The sequence below is a fragment of the Clinocottus analis genome, unplaced genomic scaffold, assembly GCF_023055335.1.
Source record: "Clinocottus analis isolate CAN_PGR_092001 unplaced genomic scaffold, fCliAna1.0.p SCAF_13, whole genome shotgun sequence".
Lineage (NCBI taxonomy): Eukaryota > Metazoa > Chordata > Actinopteri > Perciformes > Cottidae > Clinocottus > Clinocottus analis.
Window position 1 is genome coordinate 3,507,885 of NW_027175854.1, and position 18,104 is coordinate 3,525,988.

Genomic DNA, 18,104 nt, shown 5'->3' on the forward strand with positions numbered 1-18,104 from the left:
TTATTCTCAAACGTGGAGATAAAGCCATGTTCCTGTGGGACCACAAGCGTCACATGGGACTCAAGGAGCTTGTGGCGGTCATGTCCAACGCTTTGCTGAGGCGAGGCTCCGTGGACAATGAGTCGCTCATGTACCGAGCAGATGACTCGGTCGCGAACATATCGTCGGTGCCTCCCGGCAGCAGGTCGACCTCCCTGCGTTTCATAACACGAACTGAATATTATTTCATCGTTTGTATTTGGGAGTTCCTAGTCTGGCCAGTCACCTTGACAACATTGGCCCAATGACAGCGCGCACGCGAACTAGGCCAGCCAATCACAGGCGTCCGGCGAAGCTGCATGTCATTTCTGCTCCGCTTGCAACCTGCACCGTGTTTTGTTTGTCTGTCTGCGCAGCAGTGATGAAATCGCGGGGTCCGCTGCTGGCGCGGTACAAACGGAGGAAATCTCCCGTGACTTCCCGCTCATGAGGACTCCGGTAACCGCAGAGGACGCACGGAGCAGGACCGCACGGGAGCACCGCCGGGGCTCTGGAGTCTGGAGGTGCCGCTGAATGAGAGTCTGACTAGGCATTTTCTCCCCGGTGACAGAGACAATCTCAGCGGCGCATCTTCCCACGTCCTCCTCCCCCCCCCCTCCCCTCTCCTCCCTTCTCCTCCTCCGCTGCCCTCCGAGGCTGCAGCCCACCGACCATGGCCCTGGTGACTCTGCAGCGCTCTCCCACCCCCAGTGCAGCATCCTCGGCCAGCACGACGAACAGCAGTGCGGGGGAGGTAAGTGGGAAAAGCCGGGGCTCGGTCTTTGTGTGCGCGCGATCAGGAAACGCCGAGGAGGCGCCTGCAGGAGCCCGGATCAGCCGAGGCGGTGTGCTGTTTAATATCCCGCAGGAAGGGTTAACCATCATTCCGTCATTGCTGTGTGTGTGTGTGTGTGTGTGTGTGTGTGTGTGTGTGTGTGTGTGTGTGTGTGTGTGTGTGTGTGTGTGTGTGTGTGTGCGTGTGCGTGTGTCATGAACTTGATTTATTGTTGCATTGTTTGCAGCAGAGAGTTGTTTGTGGCTACTGTGGCAGCGGATTTGTAAACAAAATCCTGCAGCGGGGGAGGGGGAGGCTGCTGGGTTTAGCTGTCAGAACAAAGTGGTCATTTTGCTGCCGCACAAACATTTGCTGCGTTGCACTCAGGTTGTTCTCCCTCCTTGTTATTGGCCTTTTATGTAGGAATGCAGCCTCGGTGTTGGGGAGGAGACTTTAAAGGGGAATGACGTCCTTTTTTCTTTTTTTTTCTTTAGAGTTATGATCTGTGTGTATGTGTGTGTGTGTGTGTGTGTGTGTGTGTGTGTGTGTGTGTGTGTGTGTGTGTGTGTGTGCCCCAGGACACTTAAGTCAAGTGTTCATGAACTTGCAAAAAGAGAAACACGTAATGAGTGATGCCACTGAGGTGGTCCAAAAGAGTGATGTTAGATGTGTGCAACACCTTCACACAACAATCTTACTAACCTGTGTTCAGCAGTTTTCATTACAAGTTTTTAAAAAAAATGAGTATGTTACTTTCTAGCTTTAAAAAAAACCATCAAGTTCAGCGCCTTCACCAAGAAGTAACATTGACTCCGAGGAGTTTGAGGCTGTGAATCAGACGTAAACTCTCACAGAACACTTAATCTTAGCAGCAAACACATTCACATGCGGAGCAGCGCCAGATTTGACATCTAAATGAAATGATAACACCAGGGTTAGTGCTCCAGTTCTCTAGTTTTAGGAGGGCGGATTATGTGCTCTTGGTGGGCTGTCTGAGCTGAGACACAAAAACAAGCAGTGACATTCTTCCTCTGATGAGGAGTTGGGTTTTAAACATCACTTCCTGTCTTACAGCTCACTGTTCTGCAAGAGTCAGACAGCAGGGAGGAAAAGTGGATGGGTGTGATGTTTGGATGGGTTTTTTTTATCTGAACTCCTGCTGTTTGAAGGCCTCCTAATGATTGTACTGTTGTCTCTGTAGCAGACGAGCTCACAACACTGACAGGACAGGACCAGCAGTTGGCGCTAGCATGCATCATTCCGATTGCGTGGACTTCAACATTCATTTGTACCACCTTACATTTTGAAAGATTTAAAATCATGAATGTATCAAGGTGCAGTCAGTTCCTGGGTGTGTTGGCTCTGCAGCTCAGTCTCTCACTTACACAGAGAACCAATATGTAAACGCCAGCAACGGTGTTTCGTACTCACGATGAATGTCGGCCTCCAGATGACCTAAACGATACTTACATGTGCACAGTGGATCAGTCTCTGTTCACTCATCCGGTCTGGGACTCGATGAGAACAACGCTCCAGATCTGTCGAGCTGCAGCTCCGCGTATTAGAATCACAAAGATGCTTTTTTTTTTTTTCCAAGAAAAAGGAAAAATGTAAAATCCTCCCAGTTTTCCCTCGACATTCATTTGACACTGTCGTTACACAACGTCACGCTGTTGCAGTCTTTTATACTCGTTGCTCTGTTTTTCTCTTTCAGGATTTTGGAAGTGACGATGAGCGGAAAAATAATCAGAGGTAAGATCTTTCTGTCTAAAGAGTCATATATTGGAAGTTCCTGGGGGATTTCAAACTAATTTACAAAGAGATGTAAACTTATTTTGCTGAGTTGTGGAATATACTTTTCAGTTTTGCATGAGGAAGGAGGGAGACACCAGCAGGGCTTGATGTCTCAAGCTATGAATGTCAGTCTATGATTGTACATGAGACGGTAGTATTGTTACAGGTATGACTGAAGACAACTACATTTAAACAAGTACACTTAACAACACAGTTGTCTCTCCTATGTGAACATCTCAGGCTTAAACATTGAAAGCTGCAAACTATATTAACTTGGAAACCTGGACGTAAACATTACAGATACATTTGCTTAGTTAATAAAAGACTGAAATGCCGTACTTTTAATTCTCACATACGTTTCTAGATGTACAGTTTCCATCGAGTGGCTTGTTTTCTGTGTGTGTGTGCGTGTCTGTGCGTGTGCGCGCATGTCATCGTGGTAAAAGGAAGTCTTTAGAGCAAGAACTATACTGCAAAAGTGGTTTTCAGTACTTTGGCAGGTGTTATATTTATGTCTGTCTTTCTGTGGACAGATCTTGTCGCCACTATTGGGTGACACAATCATAAATGGTTCTTTAATTGGAAGAAGGGTTTAAACTGCACACACACTGGGAAAGACAGTTACAGAGAAAGGTGCTGCTTTGATTATTAGGAGCTTCTTTGGCAGGCGATGAGCTGCTTGTCTTGTCCTCAGTCCTAAAGAAGATACAGGAATATCCGTTTATTTCCTGTAATGGCCCTCAGTTTCTCGCTGTTGTCAAGAAGAAAACCTGAGCCGGAAGTACACTTGATTTAATATAGTTTTAGTTTTAAATGCTCCCCAAGTTACATAACAAAAAGCACTTTTTGGTCCTGCTCGTTCACAAAGCTTTCCTCCAATCAACCAACGTCACGGAAGTTAATATTTGTGTGAGTAAAGCTTTGGCACAGACTCTGTCTTTGTGCTCACTGTGAGTGTGTGTGTGCGTGTGTGTTTGTGTGTGTGTGGGCCGTTCACATTTGAAACAGTCATGTCATGCCTTGTCTGGACTGTCTACATGAGTAACCTGTTTCTGTGGCTCAGTAATTCATCAGCGTGGAGTCTGCATTTAGAATTCTGCATGACAGACTTGAGATTGTCGCCAAGTCACATTTCCAGTGCTCGCATGAATGACGGTATTGTGGCAGAGTGTTGCGTAGGAAGAGCTGATTGCCGGAGCACGTGCTGTGAAGAGGAGATAGAGGACGGGGCAGTGCAGACGAGGAGGCTTGTGGACCGAGAAAGAGGAAGGACTTGCTTGACCAAAACCTCGGGGAGAGAAGTTAAACTGCTCACAGAGGCTGCAGTCTCCTGACCAACAGGGAAACACAGGTGGAGGAGATGGATGGGAGGATGGTAATAAGAGGAGACTGAGGAGACCGTACATAGTTAAGTAACTACCAGCAGGATGCATCTGGTTGTGAAGCCCTCGCACAAAGCCATGCTCACCGTGCTGCCTCACTTTGTGGAGAAAGCAGCTCTGACTCGGAGGGAGATCTGTCGCATGTAAGTTCTCACAGAGACACAAAACAGAAAGTCCAGAGCAGATTAGATTGTGAAAACTTATGAGAGTAAGTCGACCCTTACTGGCAGTTTGGGATGTTTAGGTACATAGCTTCAAAAATGTATTAGTATGCATTAGTATTATGACAAATGTAATAATTTTCTCAGCGTAATCTGTTTTATTTAGCAGCAGGAGACTTTACATGTTTAGGAGCGTCTAAAAGATTTTCTGGTTTGTCAACGCTTCAAGTTTTTAGATACGAAAAAGTAGGTTTTGCTCGAGCTTTGAGAAGAGTTTGAAGTTGTTATACAATGAAATCAACAAACCTTTTTCAACTGCAGCGCACTTTTGTTTAACGTAATTGATTCACATCAGGCCTTTTGATTCAATCACTGTTGTCCTTAAATCGTATGTATTCTTTGTACATTTGAAAATAAATTGTGATGCCACGCAGCAGGGGAGCTGAAACAAAAGGCTTTGTGATGGTCCCACTCAGTCATACCAGGCTTTGTGTGTGTTGGTTGAGCAGGGGTACGAGACTGCGGTGAAACAAAGCTGCACTCTGTTCTGTGTGAGGAAAGACGCTAAAGCTCTCCTCCTGCTTCACTGCAGCCCTCATAACAAAGACATGGCCCACAAGCCCTGCATCCAATCCAGGTCTGGCAGGAGAGGAAGTCTTGAAGTCCGGGCACATTTGGATAGTCCTGGTGAAACGCTTGATTCAGCGTCAGTCAGCACACCGACGCAGGAGGCGTCTGTTAATCATGCTATAAAAACACAGGGCTGTAAAAGTCACTGCATCAGGACTCTGCTGACTCTCAGCCACTGATGAGCCCTCCGTCCTGCTCGCTGAACCAATGAGGACTTGATAAGTACGCAGCCTACTGCTCACCGTGTGTACAGTATCCAGACATGTCTTTTTGTTTTATGATGGGTTTTTTTTTAGGGCTTGTATTCACTTTTTATTGGAGCAGCTGGTGAATGACAGGAGAGAGGGCCGATAGAGGGGATGACAAGCAGCAAGCATGATTGAAAATGGGATTTTAACTCCAATTCTGACAGACATTTTGACCATTTTATGACATTAAATAGATCAGAGAAGTTTCTTTCCAAAAAACAAATGATTTAGCACTTTAGGTCACACGCGCACACACACACACACACACACAATAACACTGGTTCTATTGTTGCTCCGTTTGTCAATTACAAAGCCAAATGATATAGCTTTTAAGCATTTCATAACCTCTTAAAATGTAGGGTAATAATTAAGTAGTCTGGACACATGTCAATGATTGTAAGGTTCACACAGGTACGTTAAAACCAAAGGGTTGTGGAGACCATGGCGATGAGGTCGAGATGGTTATGAAGTGCAGGACAGGACTGATTTCCTAACTAGTCAGTTGGGCTTTTCTGACTGGAATCTTTTGAGATATCCGATGGATGATGAAGGGAATCAATGTGTTTAACTATGCCCGTACCTTATCCAACCAATAGATGTCAAATCACTCCCTCCACCTCTCTTCAGTCCAACCTGTTACAAAACTCTCCTTTTAAAAAGAAAGAGGGGAGACAATAAATCCTTCCCTCACTCGGGTTTGACTCGTTGGGGTTGAATGAAGCACAGGAAAGGGTGGTTCAACTATAAACATCATCAACCTGGTGTGAAAGTCTCAACACTGTACTGTAAAGAATACGTTATTTGATGGCAATTGTCAAAATGTCAGTAGGCCTCAATGTGTTTTCCACATCTGCCTTCTTCCAGCCTCAGCGAGAGCTTCTTCATGGTCAAAGGAGCCGCCCTCTTTCTGCAGCAGGGCGGCAGCGCACAAGGCCCAAAGACCCCGACCCACCACAAACATGCAGGTAGGAAGAAACGAGACAGAAGAAGCTTTGTTTCTTGCACAAATAAGCTGTAGACAAAAGGAAATGTGTTTTTGCTGAGGTGTTTTTTCTCGCCGTGGGTTTGTCTCCGTTCATCCTAAACTGTGCTCTGACCTGAGGTGACCTGCAGACAAACACAAGGGATGCTCACAAATGAGTTCAAACGAGATCATTCAGTTAGCTTGAAGTTATTTTAAAGAAATACACAGAAAGTATCTGTTCTTTAGGTTTTTGAATTCCACTTGGCACTTGACATTATGTATTAAATAATCATGCTGCTGTTGTTTGTCTGCACATCAAAGTGATGTTGAAATGCAGCATAATCATGCACAATCTAAAAATAAAGGTGTTCACTGAGTGACGGGGCTCTTTAATAGAAGCTCACTGTTTACAAGTTTCTAATCTGACGTCCTTGTTGAGCCTTATGTCATTTGAGGACAAAGGCCGGACAAGATGGAAGTCTGTTTGCACGCGGCTCAGGTTTTACTCGCTAACGCTTTAGTTTAGCACAGCTGTAAGGTCGCAGGGTTCAGATTTGTCTTCATTGAGAGAAATGCACACGCCTATTTCCTCCCAACTGGAGATGAATGTACAATAGAAGAAGCTGAATGATCAGTTTGTACTTGACCTTTAGTTTTATTGTTGTTTCTTTCGTTAGAAATTCCACAAAGTGTCTCTGCAGTGAGGCCTGTCAGCGATTTAAAGCGTGCATTGTTTTCTCTCTGAACTCGGTCATCATATTCTGCTTATTGAGGGCCGGTTTAGTTTCTCACTGCATTGATGGGAAATCATTTGCTCTGTCGGGATCTATTGTAAGTCCAGTTTGGACATCCAGACTGTGACAATGACCTAAACTGGTCTCATCAAACATACCGAAAAAGACTTGGCTGAACCCGATGAGCCCTAGCTACCCTTTTATATCAGGTCACATGGTACAAATCAAGAAAAAAAACCTGGTATTGCTAGGGTGAGGTTGAGGGTTTGCAGTCCACTGAGTCCGTTTCCTCATGAATCTGAACGTGTGCTTCACTTTCAGGGGATTTACCGCAACACCTGCAGGTCATGTTTAAGATCCTCCGGTCTGAAGATCGCATTAAGCTGGTCAGTACGATACTTAACACACGCACACGCACGCACGCACACACACACACACACACACACACACACACACACACACACACACAATTTTCTCATTTATTTCTTTTCAACAGTATTTGGATCGTATGTTGGTTTGCGTGGGTGCTGCACACGAGAAGTTGTGACAGCGCGAGTGTTAATTTGCTTACTCATTTAAACCATTTTAGACAAGTGTTGTTTACTGAGTCAGTCTGTTCAGGCTTGTGTTGTTTTTCATGCAGTTACATGTGTTTTTCGCACGATAGTTGCGTGACACCACCAGTAAACACTGTATACGTCTCGCATGCTCCACTTCTGCTCCACAGGCCGTACGGTTAGAGAGCGGATGGTCAGACAGGGTGCGCTACATGGTCGTCATCTACACCAACGGCCATCAAGATACAGAGGAAAACATCGTCCTGGGGATGGACTTCACCGACAAGGACAGGTATTGAATCTCTCTGTTGTCTTGCATTTAGTGCAGTTGTATCTGTATATTACATCTGTTGCAATGTTGTTCTTCAATCTTTGTGATCTGCAGTAAAAGTTGCTCTATTGGGATGGTGCTGCCACTGTGGAGTGATTCCAACATACACTTAGATGGAGATGGGTAAGTTTCAGTTTGTCCTTTCATAAAAGCTGGAAATCAGCTGGTTTAATATTTCTACTGCTGCATGTTTTTGTTGTTCTCGACCTTTTTAGGTTTTTCTGCCAACCAGTGGCAGAGGAGTGAATTACATGCATTTTTATCTGTGTGTGTGTGTGTGTGTGTGTGTGTGTGAGTGAGTGAGAGAACGGTTCTTGCTGACCTGTTAACATTGTCTTTGTATGCTGAGGAATGTTCCACCGGTTGGCGTCCTGAATAGTCTCCATGAACGCGTCCAGTCTGTGTTTACATCCCCTGATCGCCGTCTGCATCTGCACCTAAACTTAAACTGGTCGTCCCTCTCCTCCTCTTCCTCAACAGAGGCTTCAGCGTGAACACAGCGGGGCGATCACATGTCTTCAAGCCTGTATCTGTGCAGGCCATGTGGTGAGTGAATCCTTCGTGTTTACCTGGGATTACCGGTGCGTGTTTGTGTGGCCACGAGGGAAAGCACGCTGGGCAGTTGTTGTTTTAGTCTCACATCGGGTAGAAAACACGTGTTTTCTAGACCTCAGGGCATGTTCAAGTTCAATTTAATTGTTGGGGTTTGTCTGGCCATTTTTATGCCTGTGTGCAGTGTGTAGGTATTGAAACGCTGAGGGGGAGATTAGCCTAGTTAGCTTAATTATGGGATCAAGTAGCAGCTCCACAAAAAGGTAATAAATAACTGTTAGACTTTGAGGCTTTGAGGCTTTGCACTAGTCACCAGTAATATAAACGAAAATATGTACAAAATGCCACCAATTCTGTCATTCCAATCATATCCATTAAAAAAAATACTCTTATTGTTTGGTTCCACTATTTCTGTTATCTCTGTATGCACATGTGAATAAGAGTTGGGCCTTGATATGATTCCTTTGTTTCTGGAATTCTGGGAGGACGTGTATATGTTAAGGACACATGTTAATGTCTTTGAATAGCTATCCATCCCTAGAGAGGTTAATGGTACAGACAATGGCCCTGCCTTTGTGCTTTGGTAGATAACAAACAACTACAGAGCATTTGATGACAATGTTCCACGATGCTGAATACTGTGCTGACTCCTCGGGGTCCAGCACAACACTGCTGTCATTTTGGTCGAGACTTCTGACAGTTCCTCTTTATCCATGTGCCACCTGCTGGTCACTGATCAGAATGACCAATAAATAAGCCTACCGTTGCCCCATTGGCCCTGGTTTGTGAAAATGAAGTTATTGCTCCGTGTCTCTGCAGGTCCGCCCTGCAGGTCCTCCACAAGGCATGCGAGGTGTCACGCCGGTTCAACTACTTCCAAGGGGGGATCGCCCTCACGTGGATGGCCTTCTATGAGAGCTGCATCACTTCGGAGCAAAGCTGCATCAATGAGTGGAACGCTATGACCGACCTGGAGACCACTCGGCCCGACTCGCCAACCATGTTCGTCGACCGGTGAGACCCCACATAACCGTTTAAGTTATTAGAGCATTTAATTCACGGTCCCTGGTGGGATTATCTCTTGTGCTGGAAGAGGATTTCAAACAGTATCTGGTGCATGTGGCTAAGGCTGCAACCAACAAACACTTTCATTATTGATTAACATGCAGATTATATGAATAGATTAATGACTTGTCTATGAAATGTCATACAATTATGGGAAATTGACTTCCCAGTTTCTCAAAGTTAACCAAATTAATTAAGTTTGATGTGATATTAAATTGAGAAAAGTAAAAGATCAGATTATTTGAGAAGCAGAAAACAGCATTTTCCATGAAATATTACTCTAACGATTAACGACTCAATGAGAGAAATGATGGTAACGGCGCTACACGTGGCCAAACGGACCGACGGCTGCTGATTTCTAACATGCCTGGTGTGTCTTTATTCATGGGATGGATTTGAATGTGTTGGACGCCAGCTGGTGTCCCATTGTCTTCAGCTGGGGGAACATGTCACACTGTTATGCTAATTTTCATTCAGACAGCAACACTGACGTATTGACTCATTATGTGCAGGCCAACTGAGCGAGAGAGAACAGAGTGTCTCATTAAAGGCAAGCTACGCAGCATCATGACGTTTCAGGACCTGGAGAACATCACCTCGAAGGAGGTATGTGGCAACTCAACGATGTCTGTGATTGGTCCAGATCTGATTTTCATGTTTTATTATGTATTTTTTTAATGTAACAGTTGTTGGCTGGACACTATTTTGGTAAAGTAAAGCGTTTCTTGTCCATAGATCCGTAACAAGCTGGAGCAGCATATGAGCTGTAACCTCACCGAGTACAAAGAGTTCATAGACAACGAGATGCTTTTGATCCTGGGTCAGATGGACAAGCCCACACTCATCTTGGACCACGTGTACTTGGTGAGAATTTTAATTTTTTTATTATTTTTTTTATACCTTTAACTGTTTTTTATATTATATTTTTCACAATGTTAACTTTTCCACCACGCTGATACCAACTTACGATCACAGTGGGGTTTATACTTCCCTCAGTGAAGTTAACAGTCTTTTTGTTGTGCAATTATTCAGCACACGTTTCGGTTTCTTTGTCTCTTTAGGGCTCTGAGTGGAACGCCTCTAACCTGGAAGAACTACGTGACTGCGGGTGAGCAGATAGTGTGCACACCATGACATCCTGATCCAATCCTGAATTATTTGTTGTTCTTATATAGATGTAAATAAGCTATACGTGTAGAATTTCACTTGGAAGTTGCTACTATCTGTTTAATAATTGTGAGAAAAATTATAAAATTATATCTTATTAAGGTGACAAACATATGTTCCTTTGAGAAGTGTACACAAAATTAGGCAATTAAAACTCTCGGCAGTGCAGCCTCTACATTTTTTGGGGCATTTTTTACATTTTCCCAGGTAAGTTAGAGTTTAACATTTCCAACGTGTGCTCTCCATTTTGTTTGACGTCAGACAACTTCTTCTTCATGAAGCACGGGCGGATGAATTTGCCAATTTTCTTTTCCGAGTTGTCTTGAACACAGCATTAGTCTGATTCCACATGTCTTTAGTAACAGTTAAACTCAAAAGTAGGAGCGATAAAGACGAACATGTTGTTTTGGTTGCAGAGTGGGTTACATCCTGAATGTTACCAGAGAGATTGACAACTTCTTCCCGGGGATGTTTTCTTATCACAACGTCCGCGTATATGATGAGGATGCTACCGACCTGCTGGCCCACTGGAACGACACCTACAACTTCCTCGTCAAAGCCAAGTAAGACCATGCATGTTCAAATGAAGCAGCAATATTTGAATGGCTGCTACACCGTCCTGACTGTCACCAACTAGATCCAAACAAAGTCATTCCTTTCTGTCCATTAGGAAGAACAACTCCAAGTGCCTGGTGCACTGCAAGATGGGGGTGAGCCGGTCTGCCTCTACAGTTATTGCCTATGCAATGAAGGAGTACGGCTGGTCTCTGGAGAAAGCCTACAACTTTGTCAAGCAGAAACGGAGTATAGCTCAGCCAAACGCGGGTTTCATGAGACAGCTGGCAGAGTACGAGGGAATCCTGGACGCAAGGTAAGCAGGTCTACCGTTTCACTCGGGTTTGCACTTTGCTGCAGTCACCTGGGTATTTTTATTTGTTCGCCCCGGTGCGGCCAGGATATTTAATTTAGAGCACATACCTCAAGTACACACCTGCTTTTTTTATGAAGCTACACACATGCTGCTGGTGTGAAACACATGATGGTGATTTGCTTTCTGAAGATTCTGGTTCTTTCGTTTTTTTGCTCACATGTAAACAAAAGTACATTTGCCTTCACAGTAAACATCGCCACAACAAGCTCTGGAGGCCTGAAACCGATAAGGAGGGATCCGATGATTTGCAAGCCTCCGGTCACTGTACTGGTGGGGAGGAGACCCTTCGAGGGGCAGAAGCAATGGGAGGCTGCGAGGCCTCTCCGCGCAGGGCTGTGGGTCTGGAGATGGAGCCCCTCGACTCCCTTAACTACAACTATTACTTCAGACGGTTGTCAGACTCTGCACTAGACAGTGAGCCCTCCACTCCAGTGCGGGGTCCCCCCCTGCTAGGTATGGAAAGAGTTTTCATTGAGATTGAAGACGTGGAGAGGGACGCCCTGTTGGAGGACGAGGGTTTCCCCATGGCCCATTTAGCCCTGCCTGGCGAGGGCACGGCAGCTCAGACGTGTGGCCGCCTCGACCCCCTGGAGGACATGAGACTGAGGCTCGAGATCAGCACTTTGGAGGAGGAGGATGAGGAAGAGGCCAAGAAGGAGGAAGCTGAGATGGCGGCCCTGGCTCAGACACCCGGAAATTCAGACGGGAAGAGAGCAGGGGAGGATGCTGAGAGGACGGAGGAGAGCCGGTTAGGCCTGGCCAACCTGAACACCAACAACAGCAACCGCCTGGCTGCCAAGCGCAGCTGCCCTGCAGCTTTTGACGTGAGTTCAGAAAATATCGCTTTTTAATTGTGGTTAAATTACGTTATACATGATTGATTTGATGCATTTCCTGTGTATTTAAGTATTCAGTGTGCCACTGACAATATGCTGTATTTGTATGTTACTCCATTTAGGACAGTGGTAGCACAGGAAACCCTTTAAAAGTGAAGCCCTCCTATCAGTCATGTAAAGACTGCCTGCGTCTACCACAAGTGCGGCGCTGTGACCGTCCAGCAGGAGGCCGCTCTCACCGCCTTAACCCCTCCCGCCACTGCACTATCCCTACCATATGCATAGATCCACCCGGGACCAATTTTGCCTCCACTCCTATTCTGCAGTCTCTGCAAACCCCTGCTGTTGTCCCAACCCTCTTGATCCAGCCCTCTAGTCACCTGTACCGCTGCTCCACCTGCACCCCCGGCGTCCCACTAACCAACCGCCAGAAACTGGCCTCACCCATGAGCTGCGAGGAGACGCCTCCTGACCGCGGCTCGGTGGACACGGAGGACATGGACGAACCACAGGGGGACGACATGGGAGCGGAAATATCAAGGGATGCTACGGGGGCCGTCAGAGTGGCTCCCGCTCACGGTTTAGATTTACAACACGGTGGTGCAGTGGAGCTCCAGCAGCAGGCTTTGGCCCAGCTGCACATGCCGGGACTGGGGATCGAATTTGGTCTGGAACTGATGCGACAGAGGGCCGAGCAGCTTGAGAAGCTGCCAAGCTTGGCCATGGAGGGCCAGCTCCCAGTGGGGCCCCTGCCTTAATATAGTAACGCTTACATGGATGAGATGGAGGAGGAGGTCGGCCACTGCCTTCAGCAGGAACCCTATGATAGCCTTTTGAGATGACTACCGCTGGGGTGTCCACCAGAAACGAAGCTCCGCTTTGACCTGAACTGTCCCGTCCCGGCCTCACAGCTGCACTGTCACAAGCTGCAACAGCGCTCTCTGCATTTCCAGAGAGTCCTGTCATTGTCTCCTGGCAGTGAGATCCAGATGAGGCTGGTTGTCTTGACCGTTCGCTGAAGGCTTGAGTGCTCCTGGCCAGGTAAGGACCGAAGACTTTCCCCGTGTCCTTCCACTTGTCCCTCAGACCGGATGGAGGCTCGTCTGGTCTCTTGTGAGCCTGCTGGCCCCACACCACATAGAGGATCATCACACTTCCCCACAGCCCAGTGGAGATGAGCGTTATGCTGCCGTATTTACCCTCAACAGACAGGTTTGGCATACTCCAGAGACCGTGGTGGTCGTTGTTCCTTTCTAACTCCTCAGAAAGCTATAGCGAGCACTCTGATGTTGACGGAAAGAAAAAGACCTGAAGTAACATGCTTCTTTCAGTGTACTGTTTGTTTTTCAATCCAACTCATCAACAGTATTCATGAAGGAGCTCAATGAATGTTTGCAGTTGCCCCATTTTGATTGCGTTCAGCATCTCCTCACGTTACCGCTGATAGCCGAATCCTCACTGACCTTCACTCGTACGTTCACTGCTGCAGCTGCTTTTGCATCAAGAAAGGGCATTTCATGTGGAAGCATAATCATTTTGAAAAAGGATGTGAGCCTTTTTATGCCTCTTTGTAAGGTGTTGTACCTCGGACCACAAGCATCTCGAAGTGTTTTGGTCAAAGACTCTTTTGTTGTCTCTGCACAGTGGCTGGTTCACCTTGACCTCCTCCATTAGTTAATGTAATCATGTACTTAAAGCACTCACTTTAGCCCCACGCATGACTTTGCAGTATTACAAAACATATTGTCAACACGCTTGGGCAGAAAACATATTCTTTAAATACTGAAATGCATTCAAATTTGCCATTATTTTAGTTTAATTGACAACATTTGTCAGGTGGATGATGAATTCTTGAATTGAATTACCTAACCACCTCGTCATATGCCTGAAAGAATGACAAAAAAAAAAGACTGAAGAAATACTTTCAGTTGTTTGGGAGATGATTCAGATGTCAGGAAACATTCAGGAGCTCAAATGTGATTTTATTTTCCACTCTTCACCTGATCACTTCCTGATGTAACCAAAGCCATATCATTTCTATTACTTTCTTACCGAGTCTGCATCTGGATACTTCTTGTATCCTCGAGGCTCCCGGACAAACATGCCTCACTCACTCTAACTTTCCAGCTCACCTTTTCTCTAAACCCACGAACATCTGCGAAGACGCACTAATCATGTATAGATTTATCACTTGAGCACAACTTTAGTATCCATTCACACACTGCACACAATTCAGATCTAATGCTACGTTTAACACCAAAGCAGAAACAGACACAAGTGGTTCCATTCTTAGATCGTCCATACTTCCGGGTGTAAATTATTTGCTCTAACAACCATATATTTTAATATTATTATCATGAGAAATCTGACTTTTAAATGACCAAATTAAGTATGTTTTATTAGTGTGATCATTTGAAATTAGAATCTAAATCTACAATACTAGATTTCCTTTTATTTGAAATCAAGATTAGAAACCCATTTAGAAAACTGCAAAGCCCAGCACTCACAGGTTTTTCCATCTCAAGTCTTTTCCTCATTCGTTATTTGGTCCATTTTGTACACGTTAAGACAGCTTGAGGCATGTTGTGTTCAAATTGTGCCACCAAGCCAAAGTTGCTGTTGCTCTACAAGTTCTTCTGTTTGGTGGATGTTGTGTTTTGGCACGCTGGGTGTGCTAGAATGGATCTGAAAGATGCCTGTTTGTATGCAGGGAAAGCACATGTGAGTGTTATTACTGTGTTCAAAGATCTGAGTGCTTCAGAAGAAATGAAAACTGTGCAAAGAATGAATGCAAGTAATTGATTCATCTTTGACCATTTGGTTATTGTATTTTTATTTATTTTATTTTGTAGATTTAACACGTCTTAGTTGGATCAGTATGAACTTCCATGCTTCCTCTGTTTCTTCTCCTCCCATAACTTAACCCCAGGGAGCTGCAGGTTTGCTCCACTCGTTAGATTTAAATCATTTGGTTTTGCCTTTGGAACTGTTCTTTCCCCCACATGAGCATGATGTAACGTCAGGCACTTAAAAAATGGGTTGGCAGCATTTGACACGACAAACATCTGTAATAGAAGAATCAACAAATGTTCCAAAGTGGCAACACGAAGACGAGATTTCTACCTTGTCGTCTAACTCCCAGCAAGAAAAGAAATAAGCGTATTTCCCAACATGCTCTCTTCCTTTTAATATATTTAGTATGACTCTAATTTAAGCCAGTTGTTCTCAGCGTGTTGACAGCTGGGCCTGATCCCTGCGCTCGACATGGTGAGGACTAAATCCTTCTGTTTGCGTTTCCAGACCACAGCACTAAGTTTGGTTGTTCGCTTCATGTTTTGAATTTGTGTTTGTATTTAAGTGCCTTAACCTTGGCCTTAGCTCCATCATAAAGCATCACAGGCGTTTGCAAGAGTTTCTGTGAGTGTGTTGATGGTCTGGCTTTTTGTACATTACTTAACCTCACTCCCAATAATAACCACGCTCCTTGCAATGTATAACTCGGCACAAGTTAATAATGTATGCAAACACACATAAGCTCATGCACAGCAGCCTCCTCCACCCCAAACACACGCATACTTGATGGACTTCCATTTATTAATAGCCTATAATAATATTGTATTTGTTTGATATTGTTGAAACTTGTGGTACACTGTATTGGTTCAATAGCTGGCTGAGGAACCTTACTTGCTGGAATGAGAACTATTATTTACATTAAAACATGAGAAAGGATGGATTTAAGTCTTTGAAATTTACCAGTCTGTATATATTTTTCTCCACAATTTGCTATAAGTACGTCAGCTTGCAGATGTGGTCAATATTAAGAAAAGCACTGATACTGCTACTGTGTATTGAGAAGTACTCCTAATTAAGTTCTCGTGTTTGTACCACAGCAAAAAAAAAAAAAAAAGACTTTGGCCAATTTAAACAAATGTCTTCAGGCTCCATTAAAAATGGCAACAATTCAATTTTTTTATTGCATTATTCCCAGGCAGCAGGCATCACACTGACAATCCTACTTAAGAGCCAGACGTTGAGGACTTTGTGTGGAAGGATATTAAGACATATTGCAATTTAAAAGGGGGATCCAGGCATTTCTAGAGTGTATTTATAGAGCACAAGTCTGCCCCAAAGCATGCGAGGTTGAGACGAGTGGAAAACGTAGAACACAATAAACCTTCCTGGGAGTAAGATTTTGTTAAGTTAATTGTTTTTAGTTAACTTTTGTGTACTGTACTGTACATTGCCAATGTTCATGTGTAATGCACTTTTTTTTTTACATTTTGTTAAAATGATGTCCAGTCTAATGTTTATCATGGAAATAAACCATTTCCTCTGCATAATCTCTTTATTCTGTTTAATTGTTTGGCTTTGCTTGCAGCTCAGATATTATCACTAAACTGTTTTCTTTGTATTTGCACATTTTTGTCGACAAAAAAAAAAAGAAATCCATATTTATTTTACCCGTAGAATTGCAAAACTTTTCCAACTTTGTCATACTGTTGCTTGCTTGTACTGTACATGTACAATCATATCTTCACCTCTGTCTGGCTCTGGCTTTTGCCTGCTCTTAAATGGTCACAGAGCTCTCTTATTGAATTAGTCAAATGAAGTCAGTGTGACATCATGGGCCAGGTGACGGCTGAAGAAGAAGATCTCGCAGAAAGACCAAAGTCCTACAGGACGACGGGCAGGCAGAGAGCATCAGCCTCAGTAAGTATTCACCAATAATCTGTGATGGCTCTAAGCCAGTGTAACTATGCAGTTTATTAAATAACTTACAAAATGTTGTGTGAATGGAAGTATTGTCACAGCACATGCTATAGTAAGATGGTCAGTTAACTTTTTCGACTTCCACAACAGAAGAATCTTTATCTCAATGCCTGTATTGTACATGTTGTCACTGTATGCTCCTGTGGTTATGTATATAGCTTATTATGGGCTGGCACATAGCAGCACATCTATCGTTTTATGGTTTGAGTCCTACCCTGTATAACGCTGAGAACATTTTACTGTCAAACTAGACAGTATGTCTGAATATGATCCTGCTGTAGTGTCTTTTTGAACTTGATCTTTTTATATGCACACCGATGCGCTTAATGCTCAAGGGAAGGGAACAGTATTCTGTTGGGAGGAGAAGAGGCCTCGGCTAATAGTTTGTGTACTCAAAGTCACAAGTTTCTCATAAACATTGTGCATGAGAGACAGTGATGGGACATGAGAGACATGAGGGAGGGAGTTTCACAAGCCAATGTCACAGATGCCGCTCATTGGTGCCATGACAACACATCCATCCCAAAATAACACGTCAGATGTTCTAAAGCTGCTCGCACACGCATCTGTCGAGGATTGTTGGGAGCCACATCGTAGAAGACCAGAGCTAGAGTTTGACAATGTCGGCTGGCCGAAGATGAAAGATGAATCAATATAATTCAGTCAGGTGCTGGTCAAACTAAACTTTATCAAAACTATTTTTAGAAATTCTGCTCTTATGAATCCATTATGTGGAGCAAATATTCCAACATTTTGTTCTCCCCCACGGCCCAATTTATGATTTATCCACTGCTGCTTCAGTTGTTTATCTTCTCTTTCTCACAAGTTGTCTTTACGCTCAACATGTGGTGTTACGGCTGGCTCTATGTGGGTATATTTTTACAATCAAATTGTAATTTGGATCTAACTCCACAATCTCCCCACTGACAAGTACCCTGAGTTGAGAATCACGGGTGTAAACAAGAGGAACCACACTTTATAGATGAACAGGAGTGGAGCTTTAAGGGAAATAGTTTTATTTACGTTTTGTGGACAACCACGCTGGTTAAATAGACGGGCTTGAAAGACATGAAGTGTCACTCAACGCCTCTCGGGCTTGAAATAGCTTAAGCAGCGGAGCACGTGATTGCAGATGAAGGGTGAAGAGGTTCAGTCACCTCTCTTTCCTTACTCCCCCTTCAGCCGGCGA

The 18,104-nt window shown here is 44.4% G+C and overlaps 1 protein-coding gene across 1 annotated transcript; it reads left to right on the forward strand.

Annotated features, from left to right (window-relative positions):
* The first annotated feature begins 391 nt into the window (after window positions 1–391).
* ssh1b (slingshot protein phosphatase 1b) lies at window positions 392–16,485 on the forward strand. The gene is made up of 15 exons (XM_068574394.1): window positions 392–772; window positions 2,508–2,545; window positions 5,873–5,973; window positions 7,028–7,092; window positions 7,434–7,555; window positions 7,649–7,717; window positions 8,075–8,140; window positions 8,966–9,160; window positions 9,724–9,817; window positions 9,947–10,075; window positions 10,273–10,319; window positions 10,795–10,941; window positions 11,049–11,249; window positions 11,497–12,133; window positions 12,268–16,485. Exons 1-15 carry the CDS (start codon window positions 692–694, stop codon window positions 12,901–12,903), a joined length of 2,628 nt encoding a protein of 875 aa, XP_068430495.1. The 5' UTR covers window positions 392–691; the 3' UTR covers window positions 12,904–16,485.
* Window positions 16,486–18,104: the final 1,619 nt, after the last annotated feature.

Bases quoted from the DNA above. Each gene is read 5' to 3' on its own strand.
- ssh1b (XM_068574394.1), top strand. From the start codon at position 692: ATGGCCCTGGTGACTCTGCAGCGCTCTCCCACCCCCAGTGCAGCATCC. The intron at 773-2,507 runs GTAAGTGGGAAA...TTTCTCTTTCAG, and splicing joins CGAACAGCAGTGCGGGGGAG to GATTTTGGAAGTGACGATGA. The intron at 2,546-5,872 runs GTAAGATCTTTC...GCCTTCTTCCAG, and splicing joins GAGCGGAAAAATAATCAGAG to CCTCAGCGAGAGCTTCTTCA.